At 41.3% G+C, this 18,891-nt stretch overlaps 1 protein-coding gene across 4 annotated transcripts in view; it reads left to right on the forward strand.

Moving 5' to 3' along the window:
* The first annotated feature begins 68 nt into the window (after positions 1 to 68).
* Positions 69 to 18,891, forward strand: part of LOC101470398 (interleukin-1 receptor-like 2) — a 27,438-nt gene continuing 8,615 nt past the window's right edge. The window contains exons 1-5 of one of the 4 annotated variants that reach the window (XM_076874642.1): positions 69 to 313; positions 16,186 to 16,263; positions 16,657 to 16,909; positions 17,427 to 17,619; positions 18,026 to 18,194. In XM_076874642.1, the coding sequence (XP_076730757.1) occupies positions 16,188 to 16,263; positions 16,657 to 16,909; positions 17,427 to 17,619; positions 18,026 to 18,194 (691 nt within the window). In that variant the 5' untranslated portion in view covers positions 69 to 313; positions 16,186 to 16,187. Of the gene's footprint in view, positions 314 to 4,545; positions 4,783 to 15,533; positions 16,106 to 16,185; positions 16,264 to 16,656; positions 16,910 to 17,426; positions 17,620 to 18,025; positions 18,195 to 18,891 lie in introns of those variants that run through there. The other 3 variants (XM_076874638.1, XM_076874641.1, XM_076874639.1) reach the window with 3 other exon arrangements.

Here is an 18,891-nt window from a genome sequence, read left to right on the forward strand (position 1 = left end):
ATGGTTACAGGGCGACACGCGCTCTCTCTGTGACTGTGTGTTTCCTGGGTGAGAGAGCGCCTTTTTGTTGTTGTTGTTGTGCTAAGCTAATAGGCAGAATGCTACAGGCATAGCCCTAAAGAATGTAGCCTTATGGGCAGTGTAGTCCGTGCTGCAGGGAGAATGGACTGCCATACCCGTTATGTGTCTGTGAGCGCGAGGAGGGAGAAAAAGGAGAGTGGAAAAGTAGTTATCGTAGCAGAAACGGGAGCGGGAAGCATGTAAATATAATAATAACCACTGCAGCCAAGAAGAGTGCCTGACGAGCCCAGTTGTAAGTAAGCTATTACGACTAGACTGTATGCTGTGTTCATGTTTTCCTCCGAAACAATAAGTTCCGTTGGAGCAGCCTTTCAACTCCTCTCTCTGTCTCTCGCTAGCAAACTTGACCCAGACAACAAAGTAAAGCTATTTTTCGGCTACGAGCCCAACACCAGAGGTCCCTTTACTATGGTTCGGACCCGCGGACCTTCAGTAACAGTAATAAATCACAGCAATAGTACATTCACGTAGTTGTAAAAAGCATGATAATATATTAAGTAATCCAAAGTATTCAGAATACGTTACTCTCATTGAGTGACGTAACGGAATACGTTACAGAATACATTTTGGGGCATGTATTCTGTAATCTGTAATGGAATACATTTTAAAAGTAACTTTCCCAACATTGCTGGTGGGATGTGGTGAAATCTTAAATTGTTTTAATGGCTCAGTGTGGGGAAAAGAATCATAAGTCACAATAATTTCTATTGAGAGCTCCAGTAGATTTTCTTAGTGTGCAGGCTGTAATCAACTGACCTGCTGCCCTCTGTGGATGTCCACAACTGCAAACTAACCTGTTTATCCTGCACTAACCTGTAGAGCAGGGGTGGGGAACTCCAGGCCTCGAGGACCGGTGTCCTGCAGGTTTTAGATGTGTCCTTGATCCACTTGGCACCGACACTGGCACTCGAGGCCCGGAGTTGCCTACCCCTGCTGTAGAGGATTGTCATGCAACCTTTAAATAACATAGTTCGTCTACTTCAGTTTGTTTTGCAGCACGTTTCACATATGAAAAAATATAATGTCTCATGTACAGACCCAATATCTGATTTAAAAACATTTGAAATTTCCAGTTTATGAAATATCACTTAGCAGCCCCTACCTTTACATCTAACCTCTCTCCTTCCTCTCCTGTCCTGTCTTTCTTATCTTTCTCTATCTCTGAGTGACGTTAGCTCTCTTTCTTCTCTCTCCATCTGAAATACAACAGCTGAACCTTTAGCTAGACTGTGAGACAAACTGCACACAAACGGTTAAAAAGCGTTATTTCTTTTATAATCGCTCCTCTTCTGTAACGCTAGCTAGGCGCTGAGGTACTGATATTTATGTAAATGTAGTGAGTAAAAGCAAAAGGTTGCCAGAAAAAGAAATACTCAAGTAAAGTACAGATACCTGAAAATTGTAAATACAATATCACAAGTCACCAACAGTCTACACAGTGAGTAGGCAGAGAAAAAGGGAAAAAACCTTCAGGTTACTCACTTAAACAGAAAAGAGAACATTTGCTGCGGGAGCTCGGGATATGTCTCACTGCTGAATTGTAGCTTTGAACTGGTACACATTTCTCGCAGCACATCCTGTTTGAAAATGTGACATTTACTCAGGGATTGTACTCGATGTAGGGCTTGACTCATATCTTGACGAATGGCTGTGGCTCATGGGGATTCCTTTATCCACTGGGGAAGCCCGGGTGTGGCTTCACACCTCTGTATAATTGCTTTGGGCTTGACTCAAGAGACTTTAATTGAATTTCTGGAGGAATTTTTTTCCCCTTATCATTTGTTGCTTTGATGGACTACCTCATCTCAACTTTTTGAATGGGCTCTAGTTAGGACCCAGTATGTCCGGATTCTAGGTTATCTGAGTCAAGTGCCGAATACACAGATATGCTGAAGCATGTTTTAAGGATGCCTTCCTGTGGTTTGTGTGCTTTGACATTCACAAACACGTGGTTGCCTTATTAATGCTTTAATGCAGCGGTTCCCAAACTTCTTTTGCTGGGCCCCCCTTTGTTTTACATGAAAAATGTTCGCGCCCCCCACACGCACACGCATGCATGCACAAACACATCCTCCAACCACACACACCCATATTTTGCTCCATTGCGGTTTATTTCACACCTCAAACATTTAGTAAACAATTAAGCAAATACAAGTAAACTGCAATAAATAAACCACTAACTCTTTTATGCTACGTCCGCACCTACGCGGGTATTTTTGAAAACGCAGCTGTTTCATCCACACGTAAACGCCGTTTCGAATCAGCGAAAACTGAGATTTTCCTCCTTTTTTGCGTTTCCGTGTGGACGAGGAATACAGAGTTCGTCACGCAGCGTCAAAGGTATGTGCCTTTTTTCATGTCACGCTGTGCGCCACGTTATTGTTTACATGAGATGAATTGCAGAATGGCAGATAGAGACAAAATACTGTTAATCTGACTATCTGCAGGTTTTACACGCTTACATATAAACACGCAGTTACTGTCCCTCCATTTACAAAGGCAGAGGCGTCACGGTGTGATTATTTTACGTGTAGTTTTTTTTTCCTGTGTAATAATATTCAACATTGCTATCAATACATTTTTCAAAAAATGCCTCTCTGTGCAAAATGGGTTTAAAAACATCAACAGCTGTTTGTCTCTGATTTAGACAGGGGGTTGTTATTTGGGTGTTTTTTTACAGTTTCTCTGAGCATCTTGGGATGAATCTGCTGGGACGTCTACTCCTTGGGAAGATTGGCAGTTGTCTTGAATGTTTTCCATTTCTGAATGATCTTTTCACTGCATAATGATGGACTTCATATTGTTTGGAAATGGCCTTATAACCCGTCTAATATTGACGGGCTGAAACAGTTGCTTCTCTGTGATCATTACTGATGTCTTTCCTCCTTTGCATTGTGTTGCACTCAGCATCAAGGCAATTAAACCTCTGCGATATTGATCTTGTCCGTTAAGTGGCAGAGGGGGGTGTTAATTAATTTCAGCTGCTTTGATGTTAAATTAAATACAGGTGCATTAGAGGGGCAACAGTGAAACAATGGCATCTTCCATAGAATACCAGAATTGGTTAGTTCACCAGTGATGCTCAGTGCTTTTCACAGATGAGAGCAGGATCACCCTCAGCACATATGACAGACACTAAAGTGTCTGGAGAAGCTGTGGAGAAGAAGGTTTTGCTTGCTGTAACATCATCCAGCATGACCGGTTTGGCGGTGGGTCAGTGATAATCTGGGACATATCCATGAAGGGATACACAGACCTTTAGAGGACAGGCAATGGCACCCTGACTGCCGTTAACATGCCGAGTCCAAGGGTCCCTCTCCACCTGCGTCTCAGCTTGAGTCCATTGATTCGTCTCTGCAAGTGTGTGAGCACAATCCTGAATCCAAGAGTTCCAAACAAACAGCCTGAGTATAAGGGTCTCTGTCTTAAATGCAGATACCTGCTGAGCCTTCTGTGGAGTTCCTACATTGTTCCTACCCCCAAGCCTACACCAGGGTCTCCTTTGTTGTCAGCATCAGCCTTCTTGTTGTCAACCACCTGCTGCGACATGTGATTGCTCCATCTCAGCTCCTGGGCTCCCATCCATCTTTCAGCGTATTTCTGTCTCAGTGATCGCTGGCTTCCACACAAGCCTCTAGAGGAGTCCCCTCTCCTCCTTCAACACAGTCTCTCACTGAACCTCCACTGCTGGCATGTTGTCCATCTGCCTGACGTGTCCCATCACCAATGCCTGTCACCACTCAAACCATTAGAGGGTTTCAGTCACTGGTCTCTCAGGCAGCCCACAGAGTTGCTTTATCTGCACGATTGGCCACCTGGCCGGCCGTACGAACCGCCATCTTCCCCATGCTTGCCTCAATGCCGAGCTGATCCCAGAACTGTGTCTTGTGTATTTGATTTTCTGGCTCCCTGCTTTTTCGCTTTTTGTTTGTAGTCCTGCTTTGGGGTCTCGTCCTCATTAAATCTGACAGTAAGGATATACAGTTTTTCTGCTTTCTGCTTCTTCTGGCTTAATCTTTTCAATTAGAACTATAATAGCGTGTATTTTCTTTTCCGCCAAAGTAAAATGAAGCGTTTTAAACATGCTTAGGGTGAATTTAGTTCTTCTGTTAATTCATTACATTATAGACATTTCTTTGAAAGCAAAGACTTTTTTTCTTTTGCGGAAAAAAACAACACAAAGATTTCACATTTCTTGCTGAAATCTTGCAACAGTTAAATATCCTGTGAATGAAAAGTGAGTTTTCAGTCATATGTAACAACAAATATAAATGTGCTTATGCTCTTGTAGACAATATGAGCAACTAAATATATTGTTTATATTTAACATCCGTGTTTATGTTATGGGCGTTTTTTCTGGTTAACAGTTAGTGAACCAGAATAAGTTATTTTTAGTTAACATAGCAGTGAGGGATTTGATTTCGGGAAGGTTTAGCTGATTTAACGCTGTGTTGAAATGCAAAGGAAGGAGAACAGAGAGCTGAGAGGTGCAATCCAAACACACTCTTCCTCCTCTGTGTCTGTGCGTCGTCCTGTGGAGGTGGAACAAAGCTGTTGAGTCACCGGCTGGGCAGCACGTTTGAGATTCCTCTCTGCATGCAAGGGTCAGAGGTGAGATTTCCTCTCTTAGGTCTGCCGTGTCGAGTAAACTGTCTCATCCTTCCTTCGCCTGTGTTGTGCCTCGGTGTCTCTTTTTCCTAGGTGAGTCAATATTTACCACTTACTTGTTCCTAAGCTGTTTATGTTCTTAATAATTTCTGACTTTTCTGGGGCAAACTCTGCCACTGAATGTGGCCTCGGTGCTCGAATTCTTAGAAATATGAGGTCTACCATTCGCCTGTTTACTTTTTCGAAAAAGTGCGTTTGTAATGTTTACCACAAAGGAGGCACACTTCCTTTCACACTATAGTAAAGATGCCCACTGCAGCCAACACAAATGTTTGATTTTTGAGCGATGGATAGATCTCATAGAGCAGGAATAGCAATACTGACACCTTTTTTCTTGTATAAAACTGACAGATGATGAGAAGAAAAAGGGACGATTTTCATGCCAAATCAAAAACCTCACATTAAAGGAGTGATTCATTTAGGTGCATTCTGGGTGGTTGTTCAGTGTGGGTTGTACTGTGCGGTTTTCTCGCAGTTTGTCATCTCCAAAGCTTATGTAGGAGTTCTTCCTGCATTACCGTGACTGAACTTTGTCAACATTTATAACAGGTTCCTGTAGCCACAGTGCTGTTTGTTTTGTGTGTTATCAGTACCCTGCACAAATATACCCAATGAAGGCTTTGATGACAGGAATGAGAGATTTGATTTAGGGAAGGTTTTTCTGATTTAATAATGTATTGAAATGCATATCGTCAAATCAGTTCAAGAGTTACACAGAGAGGCATTTGTTTGTCATGTTGTGCGGATATTTCAGCTTCTGTCCTTCCCCTTTAGACCTTTCTACCTCCCTCGGGAGTTTGGACAGTTATTTATAACTGTTATTTGTTTTAATCCAAGAGCAAATGTAGATGGCTGCTGCAGATGTAACATATGCACAGTGGTTTGGCTAGAAAATAAGAAAAAGTTGTGTGGGACTTCAGTCATTTTTCTGTTGTGTTAAAACAGGTTATTGCCCCATGTTTACATCAACTGTACATTGACTCTCCTGCTAAGAAAGAGGACACTGGATTTATTCTTTAGCATTATAAATGATGCATATGGGGATTAGTCAATACACTTGGTTCAGCTCTATAAACAGCAGCTTAAACACCAAGCTTGAACTGTGAACAATCCACCTGCAGATGTATGAGAGGGTGTCTGGTTGGGATATTTTCATAAACAATAGCCTATGAATATTTCTGTGTTGAAAGAGCAGGGTGATGAGGGATAGGCTAGACTGATGCAGGAGGAAATTAAGCAAATTGTCAAATATTAGTATAAGGAGGAGAAAAGAGGAAATTGAAGCAGGCACAGCTTGCTTAAGGCAGGGACTGCAGGGAGTGTACACAGTGATTTGACAGCAAAGGGAAAAAAACAAAACACTTGTAGGCTTCAGCTTCTCATGTGGATACGCAGTATAATCCCTGAACAAAATCTTGTAATTCTGGAGCATTCATCTGCATTCCCAAGCCTGCAGTTTGTTCGAGTTTAATAATAATAATAATAATAATACATTTTATTTAAATAGCGCCTTTCAAAGCACCCAAGGACACTGTACAACAGATAAAAACTGGAAATATACACAATGATAAAAATAGAAGATAAAAGTTAAAACATACAGAAATTTAAGAATAGGCAATTTTAAACAGATGAGTTTTGAGGGTGGACTTAGGTGAGTGGCGGCCGGTGAGTAGCGGCAGCCAGTCGCGCCAGCGTTCACTCAACCGGAAGACCTGGCTCATTCACAGCTGTATGTTACTGCTGCTCTTAGAAACTGTGTTTACTTGGACATTTAGACCCTTCTACATTATGTTCTCTTGCATGTTTAAGGTAGATAGCTTAGAGGAAAAATAACAGAGCCACAATAGAAAAAAACGAGAGCAGCCTTCTCACTGAGGATTTCACCTCAAACCAAAAAGCACAAACAAATTACCATTTCACACTACCTGCAATATTGTTTCCACAATGTGAAAAAACACAGTCACACTATTCATGTTCTCAGGCTCGGCTGAAGGAAGGGTAACTCCCGTTGCTTTCCCTTTTTCAGAGCTAAATGAGTCATGTATTTTGATAACCTCCCACAAGCTCCATGTCTTAAACTTAAGCCATTAACCCTTGTTCAAGGATGGCACGGTTTCTGCAGGCTAGTTTTAGAAAACTATTCCATCACTATTTCTGAGACGTCTCCCTTTGCGCTCTTAAGGGCTGAAATGTCATTTATATTAGAAAATTCCCACATTGTTCGTCTCTTATCAGGCCAGCAGGGATGGTCATCCTCACATTTCCGGGAAGGCTTCCTCATACTGCATCTTTAATTTAAAACAGAATTTCTCAGACATGGTTAAAAATAACTTGGTTTAGCAAACATGAGAACAAGATTCAAAGTGTTCTTAAGGACAGCGTGTTTCCTTTCAGCTTGTGAAAATAGTCTGATCTGATGCTTAACAATCAAGAGGCGTGAGCATCCTGAATTAGAGTGCAGAAAATTCTCTGGGTGCAAATAAAAACCTAAATAATTAATAAATATAAAAATACAGATATTTGGTTAGGAAAGGCTATGCAAACCATGAAATTCAGGTGGCGCTTGAGAATGCAAACACTATTTATTGGATTTAAAAGCAGCAACAGAAGGTAGAAACTTGGAGGTGCAAGAACAGGCGCACAGATTCTCCTCCTCTGCATATTTTAACAAATCCACAACAACTATACAAAGGAAAATAATCCAAAAGTCTTAGGCGTTATTTGAGCACACTAGGCTGTGTGCTCAAAGATAAATAAGTTATCTTTATGACTGACCTACAGGGTGTGTCAGTCTTGTGAGCAAGTTGTTACTTTTATTGCTGGTTGATGCGATTCATTGAAGATCTGGGTTTCAATTCTCCATTGAAATCACATCCTCTTCCCCTTAAAATAAAAAAAAGTTTGTTGTTTTAGCTTAGCTAAGGACTTTTTCATCATTCTAGGAACATGGAAATGTTAAAAAGCTGACATTTGCCACGTTTCTCCAAAACATTTCTGCGCTGTTCAAACTATTCACAAGATGGGGTTAAATGAGGTTAAAGGCAAATTGGAGGAAGAGCAAACTGAAATTGAGTAAACATGAACATTTAAATGAGTTAAAATACTGCTTAGAATTTTTTAAAGGACAAACTTTAGCAACTTAATGTTGGTTTCGACTGATCAGTCAGTCAAAAAGATGAACCCTGAGCAGTGCTTGAGTATTGTGATATTTCCCTTCCTGAAGTCCAGAGTTTGTCTCCTACAGCTGCGAGCTGTTTGTTAACAGCAGTTGAAAGAACATTTTGTTGCTGTTGCACGTTTATCTGAATCACAACCGGAATCTGTATGTTTATGGTGACGCATACAAAGTTTGCAACCTCTGTTTAAAGCCAATCACTGCTGAGCTCACTGCTGTTTGTTTCCACATCATCCTTGATTTTAAATATTTGACTGCCCTACAGAAAGCACTTGTTGTTTCAGGCTCGTGCAGTTTTAAGCTGCTACACCAAACCTGCTGACAAACTAATTTAATTCCAACATAACATGGAATTGAAAGTAAAATCCTGAGCTACGCATGCACGTAAAGTGTCTGTCTTTTCCTGAGATGTTCGTGTTATCAGTACCTTGCACCTGTGACCGCTCTTCAGTGTATGTGGCAATCGCTGCCCTATAAACAGATGGACAAAGTTCACATGACTGAACAGATCTGTAGACCAAATGAACATTTAACCAAATGTAAACAGAAAACAGACGCTTGTTCCTCTCTGTCAGTTTGCTGTAGCGAAATTTAAACATTGCACAAATTTGGTCCGTTAGCGAGGCCCATTTCCCAACAGCTTCTGTAAGTTTTCTGCCATGCAAGCATTTTCAATAACACTGCTGTGGTTTACAACATACAGCTTGACTTTGTCCAATGAATGCAAACAGAAAAGGTCGTGCTGAAGATGATTAGCAGATTTTATAAACTGTAGATTATTGCTTTAAGATATCTTAAGATACGAAATGATTTCCAGCAGCCTTGCTCCTCTTGCGCCCTTCCCTAAAGTGGTTATCAACACTATGATAACGATATTCTCATCAGCCATTCACTCCTTCCACCATCTGTTCCCAGAAGCAGACATCTTTAGTGCTGCTTGCTCTGGAAAAACTGCATCACTTTCTTGTTTTGTGCCTTGACTGAAACTTAATCGGGGAGGTTTAGATTCAAAATGCTTTCTGATTAATTCATCCAAAACTTTTATTATTATTATTATTGTTATTATTGAACTCTAATGACATTATTCAGAATAGTCATTTATCTTATAGTGGGTCTTGGTACAACTGCTTAGTATTGGTGTTTTAGCTCCTGTCCCTTTAAGTCATTTTTGCTCTGATTGGCTACCCCTTGCAAACAAAAGGTCTGAACAGCAAGCGAGTGGATACACTGTGATCAAAGGCAGATTTGTGTGCCTCACGCCGGATTCATGGTCCTGTGTTAAATTGACTGAACGAGAATAGATCGAATTGAAGAGAAAACTTCACTATATAGCCTTTTGGCAGTGACAATACAAAGTAATGGAGGTGCACGATACACAAAAGTATAAATACTGTCATTGGCATCTGTGAAGGCTACATCATATGGGAGGTCTGCTGTGAACTGTGCATGGTGAAGCTAGCATGTCACAAGTCTGTCATAGCTGTGTGGCCCTTTGTAGATGGAGTGTGATCTCTGAATAACAGTCAAATAGCTCCCAGCGAATATTAAACAGTTATGAGCTATTATAGATGATCCCTTTCTACCTGATCTTGAAGATCTTAAAGTAGACCAAAGACTGAAAAAGAGTTTATCTCTACTTTTGTTTTACTGAGAACTATATTTAATGTGAGCTTCCACAGTTATTACAGAGTATTTATGAGGGGGGAAAAGCAAAATAAAGAGCATAAGGTGTCCGCTTGAAGTTTATTATTGACTGTAGCTGTAATAGTGCATAAACTGTAGATCTTGCAACACTGCCAATGACAAAAATGATAGAGAATTTCTCTTCCAAAAACCCAAATAGTGCTCAAAATAGGCAGATCTTGGCTGGGAAACCTGCTTCTTTCCTGCCAGGAAGCAATATTTTGAGCTGCACTGATTAGCCATTGTCTGCAGTTAAGGATGTTTCCAGTAATGTGTGAAAGTGGTACCAAGATAAGGTGCTGAAAAGTGTAATATTACACAACTATAAATCTATTTGGAGTTAAGGTGGTACACCACCATTTCACAAAGAGTGCATGTGTGGCTCTGAGTCATTCAAAAGTACAGTAAGAAAGAAAAAGTTAAGCGTCATCTGACTTTTGGTAAACATGAGCTCAGTCTGAATCCACTGCGCAGCCAACCTCTGGGATCCCTGACCTGCCCGCTGGTTTACACCTCCGGTGACTCACTCGTTTCTGTCTTCTTCAGCCTCATGTCTGCAGCGTGACCCGATGAACCAGTTCACTTCTTCCCACGCTCGCCCCTCTCTGCCTGAACTTGTCTAAATAGCTCAACTATGCACTGGAAGCAGACACAGATATTGGGTCTAAAATGAATTAAAATTCAGTTCTCCTTTTATACCTTGAAAATATTTTTTGTTTAAATCTAAAGACCACTTAGGAAACTTTATTTTAAGCCGTGCTTATTTTCCATTATTTGTTTTGCTTTTATCAGAATCAGAATACTTTATTGATCCCTGGGGGAAATTATTTTTTGTTACAGTGCTCCATTTTAAACCAACATTAAGACAAGACAGACAATACACTAACTAAGAATAGTACAATATATACATGTATATACATACATACATACATACATACATAAGTCACTTATAAATAAATATTTGGAAAAGAAACATGTGTAGCTGTAGCAGCAAACAGTGTGTTAAGTGGATGCGTTGTACAGGGAGATGGCCACAGGCAGGAATGATTTCCTGTGTCGTTCAGTGGTGCTTTTCGGTAATCTCAGTCTCTCACTGAACGAGCTCCTGTGACTGACCAGCATGTCATGGAGTGGGTGGGAGGTGTTATCCAACATTGTCTTTATCTTGGACAGCATCCGCCTCTCCGACACCACCTTGAGGGAGTCCAGCTCCATCCCCACAACATTGCTGGCCTTACGGATCAGTTTATTAAGTCTGTTGGCATCTGCAACCCTCAGCCTGCTCCCCCAGCATGCAACAGCATAGAGGATCGCACTGGCCACCACAGACTCCTTCCTGAAGTCCACGATCAGTTCCTTGGTCTTTGCCACGTTGAGCTGCAGATGATTCTGCTCACACCACGTGACAAAGGAGTCGACCACAGCCCGGTACTCTGTCTCATCATCCCTGCTGATGCATCCAACCACCGCAGAGTCATCAGAAAACTTCTGAAGATGGCAGGTCTCTGTGCAGTGGCTGAAGTCTGTGGTGTAGAGGGTGAAGAGGAAGGGGGAGAGGACAGTCCCCTGTGGTGCCCCTGTGTTGCTGATCACCTTGTCAGACACACACTGTGGGAGACGTACATATTGTGGTCTTCCTGTCAGGTAATCAACAATCCAGGACACCAGAGAAGCATCCACCTGCATCGCTGCTAACTTATCACCTAGGAGGGTCGGCCTGATGGTGTTGAAAGCACTGGAAAAGTCAAAAAACATGACCCTCACAGTGCTCGCCGGCTGGTCCAGATGGGTGTAGACACGATTGAGCAGGTAGATGATGGCGTCCTCTGTTCCGAGACGAGGCTGATAAGCGAACTGAAGGGGATCCAGATGTGGTCTTACTATGGGTCGCAGCTGGTCCAGGATGAGCCTTTCCAGGGTCTTCATGATGTGGGAGGTCAGTGCCACGGGCCTGTAATCCTGGGGGCCACTGGGACGAGGCGTCTTTGGTACAGGGACGAGGCATGATGTATGAACAAAAACTGAGTGAATATAAGCTTTAGATAGATGGAGCCTGCTTTTGCATGCCTGTTTCTCACAGTCAAAATGTTGTGAACCTTTTCTTCTTAGAAACGAGATTTCTTCAGAAGAGCTTCTGCTCAAAACAAACAACAACCACTTGAAAAGTGCACGTGTAATCGAGATCCTGTGTGGTTTGCATGCAGTGTAAAAAAACACAAGCCAACAATAAAAGCACTAATATTAGCCAAGTCTCGATACCAACCAATATTGCCTTTGACTGTTGGCCTGTGAACCCAGGATAACACTTATTGAAGGCACTGGCTTGTTTTTATCTGTGGTGTCACACTGCATACTGGTTACATTTTTCCCAGAAAGATGTGAAACATTTTGATGAAACAAAACTAAACAAACACCACTCAGTGTTAAGACACGTTCACAGCGTTCACTGGAGCCCTCTTTAACCACAAGCAATCTCCCATTCATTATAGTTTTCCCATCAGCAGTAGCTCTTCCTGTATCGTGATACACAGGTGAGAATTTTGAGGTTTCGATCATTTCCTTTCCTTCTTCCCACAGCAGCTGCACACATTTCGTTGCTACTGTGTTCTTCTAAAAGCCTTTGCTTGCCTTGGTGCAGATTGTCAAAACTTACCATACCAATTTGTGATATTATGTACCAATTTATTTCTTTTTACTTAAAATTGCAAACGACTCAAGATGTGCTGATAGATTCATTATCGGACCATCGCGAAACATCGGGTAGACAATGCAATGAAATCATGGTCATATACACTAAAAACAGTTTCTGCCCCAAAGCTGTTAAAGCATTATAAACGTTTTTAAATTACTACTGATGGGAGGGGGGGACAATATCATGAAAGCCGGGACTGGCACACACATTTGTTTAATATCTGTCATTTTTTTAAATTTATATTTCCTTTTATTTTTTTCTATATTTTATCACCTTTTCAACACAGGAAAGCACTGCACTTGTTTTGTGTGAAGTTTCCACACTATCTGCAGCTACAGACTCTGCGGGTGTGAAGTCACACAATGTTAGAAAAAAAATCTGTCATTAAATCTCATCTGAACGTGACCTCATACAGAGTATTACAGCTGCTGTTTCAACCAGTTCAAGCATGTATGCTAAACTACTATTCATACAGAGTTTCAGAAGATGGGTGGATGAAGTCGGTGGGGGTGAGGGGAATTTATGAAACAATTGAGATTTTATTTTAACTGCTTGTGTGCTGTTAATGACAGGTTTCTGTACCATATTTAGGAAAGCAATGTTTTGTTTTGTTTTTTCCTCTGGCGCTTTCCAACCACATCCATGCAAATAATTCAATAGGAAGTTAAAACCAGCAGTAACAGTCATTTTGGATCAAACATGAATGGATCTGTTAAGATGTTAATCACTCAGTAAATCAGCATGTTTGATTCAGATCCATGTAGAAAATGTACTGAGTAAGTCACTCCTTACTCAGTACACTCATGTCTGCCTTCTGCTTTAGTCGTGTACTTTAATTGTAACTGAACCTGATGACTGGACTCATGACTGGACTGATTGTGTAATACCAGTACTAGTTCAGTGAAAGGCTGGTAATATGTAATTCTAAGTTAAATGCCATTTTCTCTGGTCTTCTATTGGTTTTAATAATTGCCCAGACATATGCGTAAACCACACTGAACTGATGAGAAAACCATGCACATTTATGCAAACTCATGAACTGATGTCAGCCAGAAGAAACAAGGTGCTCAGGTGTGAAAAAACCCAGATGTTGCTTCTAACGGCACTTAAAGCTGGTACTGAATTCCTGGGAAGATTTTAAATTTTATTGCTTCTTTATTAGAAAATGTCATATGCTGGGCTTCAACTCAGATTCTCTGGAACTTTCAGTCACAGGAGCTGATTCAGGGAACTAAAAGGTCCCTTCAATCCACTGTTTTTACACATGGGAACTAAGTTACGGTTACTTTCACACAAAAGCTGGTGAAGCAAGACCATCCCTCTGGCTTGTTGGGAGGTGTGGGCGTGTTTATTTCTGCTTGAAAAAGTAACTGCTGGGACCGTAACATTTTACTTCTCTGATTCACTGCCGTGGTTGTAACAAGCACTGCACCTTCTTTACATTCGCCCTCGCTCTCACTCGACCACACCCTGCCCTTCTGTCTGTGTCCCTGTCGCCTCCAGAATGTTTTCATAGAGGTGGCCATACAGGGGTGACACACCATAAAACCAGAATTTCCAGTTTTAATATGCTGTCGGCAAATATAGTTTACTTGAAAAAGTATGACAAAGAGCAAAATGAATGTTCTGCCTGGTTAATTGTCGATATCAGCTGATATCACTAAGAATAGGTACATATCAAAACCAAATAAGATTTTAAAATCCATAATAATCTGTTTTGATTGATTGATTGATTGATTGATTGATTGATTGATTGATTGATTGATTGATTGATTGATTGATTGGAAGTCTCAACCATTGTTTTAATGATTCTCAGCAGAGCCGAGCAGAAGCATCGGCTCTCCCAGAATGGAGTTATCCTTTAACCCTGGAGAAACCATGGGGTCAAATTTGACCCCATGGTTTCCCTAGTAAGCCAATGGGGTCGGCTCTGGCCCCATTGGTTCTCCAGGGTTAAGAGCAAACTTGGTCAGGAAAGACAAATAAATATTACAATCATATAAGAATTAGAATCATAAATATTAGATCAGGCAAGAGTGTGAACTGTTGCCTGTCTCTATGTTATGTTATGCCCTGAGATGCACCAGTGATCTGTCCAGGGATTTGCACCAGCTTGTCTGCAACCTTATTACATTATTACCAACATAGGGCAGTCTTGCCCGGAGGCACTAAGGCGGGGCAGCAAATTTTGGGGGTTGCCCAGCGACCCCCTTGGTGGCACCCCTGCCCTGTACAGGCCCACATTTTGCACCTTTTGAAGACAAACTCTGGTTTATCTGCTTGTAAACACAGTCCCTGCTTACATGTTGTTTAAAACTAGATCAAATGTTCAGTGCCAAACACAACGGGCTAAACAGCCGCAATCTGTCGAGGTTACCAGGTTACCTCACTATGTGTAAACAACCACATTAAAACTACGGACGCATGCAGTTAAATCAAATCGGTCTCAGCGCGCACTTTTTTACTACAAGCCACATTCACATTCATATTCGTACAACACTTTAACAGTCATAATCACACTCGCACTCATCACGGTGGATGCGATAGGAGCAATTGTGGGTTTCAGTAAACCAATGACCATATTAAAGTGGGATTTGTTATTTGTTATTTTATTTAGTTCAAATTGTGGTGCTTTTATTTTGAAGGTCAAGCTTGCCTGCGTAAACAATCATTACGCTGCATGTGTGTGTAAGTGGGCGTAGGCTACCGATGTGCCAAAAAGTGATCGTCTGCCAAAAACTGATTTCTGGCATTTGCCAAAAAGTAATTACAAGTATTTAAACTGCCATGAATAAACTTTTGGCCTTTAAACAGCGAAGCATATCAAATGTATCCCTCAATAATATAAAATAAGTCATCTTGAGCCACAAAACAACATTGGTATCACAAGCTAGAAGCCGCAGTCAGTTTTTGACAAAGTGACTAAGAGGATAGCAGAAATTGCAACTATATAACAATAGTTCCATAAAGATATTTTTAGTGGCCAAAAGGGGACTGGATTGGTTTTAATGTTGGTACAATAACGCAGAGTCATAAAGATACTTAAAAAACAGGTCATTTTAAAATTTTATATATAACCCCGTAAACCCTGTTCACTAAAATCTACTTACCAATATAAGTAAAGACATTACACATCAAAACAAACAAACAAAAAAACACACACACGGCAACACTGGAAATCAGTTTTTGGCAAACGATCACGTTTGTGCTCGTTAAAAAGTTTGGGCAACCAAACTGTTCTAGAAGTGGATAATTGTAAAGAAACCTCGGAAGAATGGCGACTATCTTTGTTTATCTTAGTAAACTTTATTTTATGTGTTTTTGGCGAACTAATGGAGGCTTGGGTTGTGCATTTACTTAGTCCCACTTGACACTTTACTGTCTGGGGGTATGATTTGCATAGCAACAAATCTGATGTTGTCCGACACTCATACAAATTCACCAGTTTTAATTCAGTTCCTCCTGAGGGGTTAATACATTCCATGCAAAAATGTAGAGGCTGGCCAAGGGAGCAACACTTAACACTGGACTGTTATCAGGAATTCTGGGTCTGCTTCCAGTCATAAAGCATTACGCAGCATTTTGGCTTACACACGCAGCTCCTCAAATACCAGAGCGCTAGTCATTCACGATCAAGAGAAGGAGCTAGATGGCGTGAGAAAGGAGAAGTGAGCAGGAGAGAGAAAATATCAGGCAGTGTACAGTTAGCTCTTTCAGTTTCTCTGGTTTTTGCTGGATTTTAAAGGCTCTTGGGCTTTTCACATTCTCTGGATGTAATTTAAAGACGCAGGAAGACCTGGCACTAGGTCAGCTGATTTCCATTTCAGGTTTTTGCTGTGACTCTTAGCATGTTCACTTCTAAATGTTCTGTATCTTTGTTTTTCAGCCATGGGTTCAAGTTCAACACTGGCAAGCCTTGTGTTTTTCCTTGGTTTGTGTGGAATCTGTAGCGGATTTGAACAGGGTGAGCTGAGTAACACTGCTTCACACACACACACACACACACACACTGAACACACTGAACACATTAACAAATTTTTAAATGTTTCTGTAAATTTATCATATGTCATGTTTTTGCCAAGCTGCAGTTTGAGCCACTAGCATGATCTGAAGTATTTTATTGCCCTCTTGTGGCCAGGGATAGAATTACAACAACACTGATTTTTAACTCTGCTTGGGAAAGTTCAAGTAAAAATACATGGAGCAGGAAATATGTCACATCTCAGTTCAGTTCAGTTCAATTCAATTAATTTCAAACAAATAACAACATTATATTTGACTTTGAAATGTTTGATTTCTCAGCAATAAAAGGTTAAATAACTATTTTCTCTATTCCACACTTACATGTATGTTGCAGAGAACTGTACTGACTACAAACTCCAGTTTGAGAGGGTTTTCTCTGTTCCTGGAGATGTGGCTATGCTGAGAAGCACACTGGTGTCCTCAGACGTCTTTGATTTCAAAACTGTCCCGTACAACATCACGTGGTACAACTCGGTGTCAGGCCAAGAAATCAGCAGTCAGACTGGTCACATCCTGGTGCACGAGGAGACTCTGTGGATTCTCAATGTAACCATGAATGACAGTGGGGATTATGTGACCATACTGAGGTAGGAAGCACTAGTAGAAGTAGAAATATTAGAAATGAGTAGAACACAGTATTAATTTACACCTTACACAACTCATCGAACTGCCTCCATGATCTATCAGTAATCACAGTGAACACAGAGTGGTTTATGGCTTTTACTGTATTGGAAATTATAATAGGAGAATGACGAAACCGCCCAGATCTCAGTACTTTCAAACACTTTTATTCCGATTGCCGTTCACACACGGGCTGCAGCTTTGCAGCTTGCAGCCACACACTCCAACAACAACAACCGGATTCCGCTCAGGTGTGTCCGCCTCCCGTGCAGCGGCACTGCTGCAATATTATCTATCCCCAACACAGAATTAGATTTAGATTTTCAAAATCTAAGATCAAGCTCCCTTACAATTCCAACAAATTTAATATTAATATTGTTTGATTTTTGACTGTGGAGAAGGTCAAACAATGACCATCACTGCCAGGGCGAGTGTGCCCAATTATCTATTCATTTATAATATTTCTGCTTAATTTCCCAACAGGACTCCTTCCCACTGCTACAGGCAGGCCAGCCGACTGATGGTGGATGAAAGACCTACAGGAGAATGTGGAAGGCCGAGGAAAGCTTATCAGCCACTTACAAAAGGAGTCACTGACAATCTGAGCTGCCCTCTGAAGAACGAAATGAATAAGCTGAACAGCTACAACATCTCTTCCTCCATCAAGTGGTACAGAGTGAGTTCTCCAGAATTGTTGTTGAGTGCTGCATGAAACCTAATGGTTTTAATGGAGAGACTGCACAGTAGCTGCAGCCTCAACTATTTACTACCACTATTCCAACTTCTATCAATACCAGGAATGTATTGAAACTCTGGGGAGATACGAGTGTTTAAAAATTGCAATTTGACTGACAGCAGATCCCAGTCTCGGTGTGTTTGTGTGCGTGCCCTTTAATTTTGTGGAAGGGAAACAAACAGTTTAATAATATTAAAAATCATGGAACTCTTTAAATGTCTATCTGAACAGATTAGGAGCATCAAAACTATCCCAGTGGCTGTAAACGGTTCTCCAATTTAAATAGTTAACATTTTTCTTCATGCATTGTTAATTTGAAAAAAGACTTATGCGTTTCTCCCTCTAGGGTTGTGACCCCATAGAGGACGGAACAGGCAGCTATGAGTACTGGGGCACCAGACTGAAAATTACCAGTGTGGACCTTCAACACAAAGGCACCTATACCTGTACTCTGACATTCACCCTGGGTGGCATCAAAGGATCTGTGTCAGAGACTATTAGCGCAGAGGTCAAAGGTGAGATTGTAGATTAAGAGAAACACTGAAATGAAGTGAGGGGGCTATGAAGTGGATGAAGTGTGGAAGGGCAGTTGGTCCAGATGACATACTTTTGTATGCTAGGAGAGGAACTTTGGCTCTGAATGACGTAGTCAGGAATGGTGAAGAAGTATGTGAGGGAGGCCATGTATGAGGACAACGAGACAGTGGTGCGGGGCGCATTCGAAGTGATAGAAGGTGTTTAAGGTGGGGGTGGGACCAGGGATTGACCATGCTGTTTGCGATAGTGATGGACAGGCTGAAGATGAGGTCAGACAGGATTATGATGATGTGAATTATGATGTTTGCAGACCTGTAGTGAGAGCAGGGAGCAGGTGGAAGACAACCTAGAGCAATGGAAGTATTGACTGGAGGGAAGATAATGATAATGGCGGTTTGGAGATGGTGGCAATGATAAAGAGACAGGAGGCCGAGCTGGGGGATTTGAAGATCTATATAGGTTTATACTGGGTGTGACAAAAATGATTAAGATTAGCATTGAACATATCAGAGAGGCGGCTAATGTTAACAGTTTGGAGATAAATGTAAAGAGGAAAGGCTGGGATGGTTTGGACGCATGCAGAGGAGGGAAAGGGGCTATGTTAGACATATAATGCTGAGGATGAGCATCCAGGCAGGAGGAAAAGAGGTAGAACACAGAGAAGATTCATGGATG

The sequence above is a fragment of the Maylandia zebra genome, linkage group LG16, assembly GCF_041146795.1.
Source record: "Maylandia zebra isolate NMK-2024a linkage group LG16, Mzebra_GT3a, whole genome shotgun sequence".
In the NCBI taxonomy this organism is placed as follows: Eukaryota; Metazoa; Chordata; class Actinopteri; order Cichliformes; family Cichlidae; genus Maylandia; species Maylandia zebra.